The 6,266-nt window shown below is 44.5% G+C and overlaps 1 protein-coding gene across 1 annotated transcript in view; it reads left to right on the top strand.

Moving 5' to 3' along the window:
- ATP6V0A2 (ATPase H+ transporting V0 subunit a2) overlaps positions 1-5,510 on the top strand; it is a 30,486-nt gene extending 24,976 nt beyond the window's left edge. The window contains exons 17-19 of the mRNA XM_039879489.1: positions 1,141-1,267; positions 3,149-3,320; positions 3,933-5,510. Coding sequence (XP_039735423.1) covers positions 1,141-1,267; positions 3,149-3,320; positions 3,933-4,032 — 399 coding nt within the window. The 3' untranslated portion in view covers positions 4,033-5,510. The remainder of the gene's footprint in view (positions 1-1,140; positions 1,268-3,148; positions 3,321-3,932) is intronic.
- The last annotated feature ends 756 nt before the right edge of the window (positions 5,511-6,266 follow it).

The following is a 6,266-nucleotide window of genomic DNA, read 5'->3' as shown; positions in this document are numbered from 1 at the left end:
CAACAGACCCGTTACGGGACTTTTTTTGTAGCATCACTCGGGTACTAATGATTGACAAGACAAAGGGACAAAGAATGCAGTCCACGCTGGGGGTCGTACCCCCCGGCGGCCTTGAGACGGGTGATCGCTTGTAGTCAGCACTGTCACCCGTCTGATCTTCATCTCCATCCTCGTGCCTGTCTGGCTGTTACAGACGAAAATACTTAGGGTGGCATTTTGGGGAGCACGGGTAATCGTCAGCTAGAAAGTTCCGATAGGCTTGCTTAGGACAGCGAGGTTGGTCACAGCGTGGAACTTAAATCTGAGACACAGAGACGGAGTTGGTTTCGTTCACGTCCGCCTCTACACAGGTAGTGAGCACGCCCTGGCGTACACAGATGTGCAGTTACAACGGTGCACACCTGAAATTTATATAATGTTACTAATCAGGGTTACTGCAGTGCATTTAATCTCCAAACACGGCCACGCTGGGGGTTGGGGCTTCAACGTACAAACTTGGGGGAGCACAGTTCAGCCCATAACAGCTGTGGCTCGGGGTGCAGGGTTAGACGGGGAGAAGCAGAGCCCGCAGCGGTGGGAGGCACAGTCCTGGGCCCACGACAGCACGTCCGCCATGCCAGTCAGCGCCGTTTTCTCAGAAACCATCTTGGCTTTCCAACGAGGACCAAACACAGTTGCTCACGATCAGCATTTTAGAATGGTCATGTGGCCTTGTCCCTCCCGGGACCCCCTTTCGCAACTTCCCCGTGTTGAGTCGTGTTTAGGACGCGCTCATCTGTGAAGCACGCGCCTTCTTCCATAGCCGTCTGACCGGAGCGTGGCAAGCGCCTGTCTTCCATTGACGTTTTGCACTCGCTGGGGCTGGCTCGGGTCGTGGCGGGCCGCCCGCGTGCGTCGCAGTCCTAGTCCAGACCCTCGGTGTATGTGTGAGGAGCGGAGGCTGGGGTGCAAGGGCTGGCCGACCCTAGGTCGTGTGGCCGGTCACATCTTGTGATCCAGTGTTCCTCAAACCCCAGCGTAGCGTCTTCCTGCCGATATTCCAGAAGCCAGTCCTTTCACCATAATCCTGAACGGGGACAGACGTGTGACGTGTGGAAGTGCGCGTGTAATATACCGAGTCTAACCCGTGTCGTGTAATCTCTCCCTCAGTTTAATTTTGGAGAAATATTAATGACCCAAGTAATTCATTCCATCGAGTACTGTCTGGGCTGCGTCTCCAACACCGCGTCGTACTTGCGGCTCTGGGCGCTGAGCCTGGCTCACGCACGTAAGTGTTCGCCTCGTCCCGCAGTTCCCCAAACTCTGCTGAGACGCCCCGGCACCACGCTCAACTCACGGGGACACTTTAATGTGCGAGGGAGGCTCAGCCCATCTTTCAGAGGCGGGGTGAGCTGGCCCTGAGCGTCGTCTGGATGTGAGCGCTTGGTGCGGGGGTCTCCTGGGTGGTTCCTTTGGCCTGGAGGTGCTGTCAGGGAACCGGGTACGGGGGCTTGGGGAACGGGGAAGGCTTGGAGCCTCTGCCACAGACGCCGTCGCCCTCCGCCATTACCGTTACCGTTCTCGTCATTGCTTTATTCGGCCCTGTCTTACCGAGTGCGACTATCCACTTACGTCACGCAAGTCCTAAAAACCGTGCCGGTGACTAGTTTTGATGACAGGCAGCACTCCCTTTGCATAGTTCTGATAACGCACGAATTTCAGTTATCACGGTTTAAATAACACCAGTTCCCCGAAAACGTGTTTCGAATTTCAGTTAGCACAGTATAAACATAAGGGACAAGCTTCACCGCGAGCTCTTGAGCTCACAGATCACTACGTAAGTAACACACGTGCGCTTCGTGATCAGTGGCCTGTCACCCCACTCCTTTCGAAGTCTGTCGGTGGCTGATTGGGCCCTGCGCCTCTGGTCACAGACAGCAAGGCGCACGGTGGCCTCGCCTCCTTGTGGGCCAGCGATAAGCCCACACGACGTTTAATAAAAATGGATGCTCGAACGAGGGAATCGGCCAACAAAGGTAAAGTGCAGCCAAGTGCAAGCGAGATGCGAACTGTGGACGGCGATGGAGAGCTGGCTGATGCGGGCCGGGGCGGGCGCTGCCCTTTCAGACACCGAGCCGGCCGCCAGGGGACCGTGCGGGGCACGTCTGTTCACGTAAATGAGGAAAGCAGTTTGACGACAAAGATGCAAATGCCCCAGCGGAAGCGATGCCCTGGGAACTCCAGGAGACGAGGGTGCAGGGGACACCGTGTGGGAAGCTGGTCCAAACCTAGAACAGGGTGTGACAGTTTGCCGAGTGTGAGAAAAGATGCTCGCTTTACGTCAAGGTGCCCAGCTTGCCCCAGTTACACGAGAGGAAGGCAAGCAATGTTTTGAAAAAAGTTTTTTTGTTTTTGTTTTTTTGTTTTTTACAGAAAAAGCAATTTAATGCTCAGTGTTTCTAACATTTTAAAAATAGATTTACTATTTTTTTTCATTTTCCTATGTACTTATAACCAGCAATGTGTTTTTAATGTTTTGACAATCATTTTTAAAGGTCCCAGAACAATCGTAACTTTTTTCCATTGATTATTAAGGCTGCTTTGGATGGCTTGAATTGCACGGTCATTTTTATGCTCTGCATAGTTGTGCAAAGACTGCCTATACTTGTGAAAACCCCCAAATGACAGAGATTTTTTAAAATATATGACACTGCTATTTTTATAAGCATAGCCAAAGGTTTGGAATTTTATGGCTGGAGAAGACCCTGTGGTCTGTCAGCTTCGTTTTACAGAGAAGGAGTCAGCAGCCCAGAGCAGGTTGGTGCTGACACAGGGACACTCAGTCAGTTACGACACAGCCCGGACTGGACGCCCAGCTCCCGCCTTCCTGGCCTAGGGCCGCGTCGGGACAGCGCCAGCCCCACTGCAGGATCTCCCATGGGGAGGCAGGGCCCTGGTTTTCCCGGCATGCCGGCTCCTCCTAGTGTTCGAGACGGTCAAGGAGCTGGTTACCGCCTACACGAGCAGGTCACGCATGTTGTCGTGTAGGCGGGTGTGTTATTTCATGGATGGTGACTCAGAATTGTCAGAAGGGAGCCCAGTGCAGCTGCTAGTTCAGGTGGCTCACTGCCCACGGCCGGGAGCCGACCGCTGAACGGTTCCTTTGCAGAGCTGTCCGACGTCTTGTGGGCCATGCTGATGCGTGTGGGCCTCCGGGTGGACACGACCTTCGGAGTCCTGCTGCTGCTCCCGGTCACCGCTCTCTTTGCGGCTCTGACCATTCTCATCCTTTTGATCATGGAAGGGCTTTCTGCATTTCTTCACGCCATACGCCTCCATTGGTGAGCTTGAAATTTAGCTTTGGAACTATTGAAAACCTAATCCCCTCCCCAAACATGCGTGTATCTGCATGTATATAACCCAGACGAAAATCTAGTGCTTCATTAGGCTGGTTCTTCTCTTCCCAGCAGTGGGCTGTGTGTTCAGATGCCCTGAGTTATAATCGTATTTTTGTTTCTGAACTGTTCTCACTGACACGTGAAAACGAGTTTATGCTTCCCGAATAATTATGTATATTTCATGCTTTCAGTTCACTTTGGGTTTCACATTGCTTTATCCTATAAAATACTCCGTGCATATTTCTAAAAGGTTTATAGCATGTACCAGATTCCTTGTCTGCGTTTCTGGTTGCCAAGATGTAGAGAGGGGGTCTTCACACCTGTGTGTGTGTGCGGTGTGCGGGGTGGCGTGATGCACTAGCATCGCAGGCTGAGAGAGCCAACACGTGTATGTGGATTTCATCTAAGTAGAAATATTAGTGCCAAGAGCATGTATGGGATGAAGCAGCTTCAGCACTAGAACTGTTTTGTTTTGTTTTTAACTTATGCATGTTTTAAGAAACAGGAAATGTTATTCACAATCTTTCATTAATACACGGAATTTTTTTTTTCTAGGGTGGAATTTCAGAACAAATTCTACGTTGGTGCAGGCACCAAATTTGTTCCTTTCTCATTTAGACTGCTTTCATCGAAGTTCAATGACGACATGGCATGATCGTATTGCCGTATCCCACAGACTTTCGGATTTCTGGAGAATTATCATGTTTTAGAATTTTACTTATGTCAAATTTCCGATAGAAAAAATTCTGTCCTCATAGATTGCCTTATGATATAGCCAAATCTGTAAGATATACCTCTTCTTCCTGTTAAATATTTTGTAAAGTTTATCAATTTCACATCTGTTTATTTCAGTTTTTATGATGAGCAAATATAAGTTAATGCCAAAAGTTATGTTAAAGTTATTTTTTAAAATATAGGTTGGGGGGAGAGAAGCCAGTTTCGAATGGCTAATTGAAAATGGTCTTAGATAGTTGATCCCTTTTCACCTTGTTAAAAAAAACCAGAGTTATTCTGTCACCTGAAGTTGTCAGGTAATATTTTCAACAGCTGAAGCATAGTTGAAAAAAAATTTTAATGATGGATAATCAAAAGATTTATATTTATTCTGCTTGATCGAAAGTATGCAAACTTTTTTTTACTGTTTGCCGCCTCTAATTATAAGTAGGAGATGGTTTCAGTGATTTTGTCTTGTTTTAATAATTGTGGGAAATGGGATAAAATAACATACAACAAATGGTTATCCCACTTGTATATTTTTTTTAAAGACTCTTATCCTGTTATCCGTACATAAAAGCAATTATGATAATTTTATGTTTTGGAAAGAAATTGTATACTGAGCCTTAAAATCAAGTGTGACTCTAGAAGATGCAATATGGATATAATTTGAACTTAAGTGACCAGCTTGGCTGACATTACTGAGCCAAAAGGATTTTTTACTGAGTGAAGGAAGGTGAAAAGTAGTATTTTGTATATTTTTATAACAAAATATAAATTAGATATTTTCCCATGAAGAAATTACACCTATCTTTGAGACTAGTATAATTATAATTTTTTACTTTCAGACTAATTTTAAATAAAGGTCTGATAAAAGCATTGAGTTCATTTAAACTTTCAAACCCTATTTAGCTCAGTTGAAAACTAATTCTTAGCCATTTATAGTCTTTAGTTGAAATTCATTTATTCACTTGACATTTAGTTTTGAATACATTTGAGTCACTCCCATTGAACATTTTGACCTGTACTTTTTGTAAATTATGTTCGTTTTCATATTTCACTATAAATGACTTTAATTATTTTCAAAAAGAAATCTGCAGTATTTTCACTGTCTCGCATTTTGAGTAACACATTTAAGGCTCGTTTGTCACCATATTCCCTCACCCTGGCTAATGGTAGAGGGTTTGGAATTTTCTTTACGAGTAAAGATTGTTGTGGCACTGATTTCAAACGTATGTTTTCAGGTAACTCCATGGCCCGTTTGCGGAGACATGACATAACTGTGACATTTTAACGTTATTAAACTTTTTCATTGTAGTGATGGTTTCACACTGCCCCTCCACGAGATGTTACCCAAAGCCAGTTTGGAATTACTGGGTTTCGTCTTTCATATTAAAATATCAAACAAAATGATGCTGATGACACTCTTGAAAATGATTCTGTTAAGTTTCCCCAGAAAGGCGTAAAGTTGGGCCCTTTATTTGGGTGAATATGAAATATGATAATACCATTCAGGTTTCAGACTTATCCCTCACAAGTTGTCATTTTTTTTTTATTCCAAGGATCTGCTGTAATAAAATGGTAACTAATTAATTCCTAGGAAACCCATGATTCTTGGACACTGTTTACTGATTAGTAAACAAGAAACATACAGTATCTGCTGGAATTCTTTACTGCCCCCATTGCTAATTGTCATGAGGGCCACTTTTTAATTTTAATTAACATTTCTTATCCAAGAGTGATCATTTTTCAACTGAAACCTATGTAGAATGTAATTATATATATATACACATATATAAACCAAATTAATAGTCCTAACTTTTCTGAAAGAACTCTAGAAATATAGTTTGATGGTGTCCTTTAGGCCCCAGGGGAAATTTTCTTTATAAAGCTATTGGTTCCAATGTCATGTCATAAGAGTAGTTGCTTTGTTTTAAGCTATTTGGTGAAACTATTATGTGTACAGTTTTTAAGACTTTATTCCCTTGATAGCAGATATCCAGAGAAAAAATGGTCAGTTGTCTGGATGATGCTAAACATCTGTTTACATTCCTAAAGATAAACGTTTTCCAGTTTTCATTCAGGTGTTCATTCTCTGTTAATGGAGTCCTAAAATAAAAACCCAAGGAATTTCTTCAGTAAAATAGAACTTGATTTCATCCCGCAAGGGTGAAC

Source organism: Pteropus medius, unplaced genomic scaffold (assembly GCF_902729225.1).
Source record: "Pteropus medius unplaced genomic scaffold, Ma_sr-lr_union100, whole genome shotgun sequence".
Classification (NCBI taxonomy): Eukaryota; Metazoa; Chordata; class Mammalia; order Chiroptera; family Pteropodidae; genus Pteropus; species Pteropus medius.
Note: the sequence above shows the minus strand (reverse complement) of the source record. Positions and strands in the feature narration are given on the sequence as shown.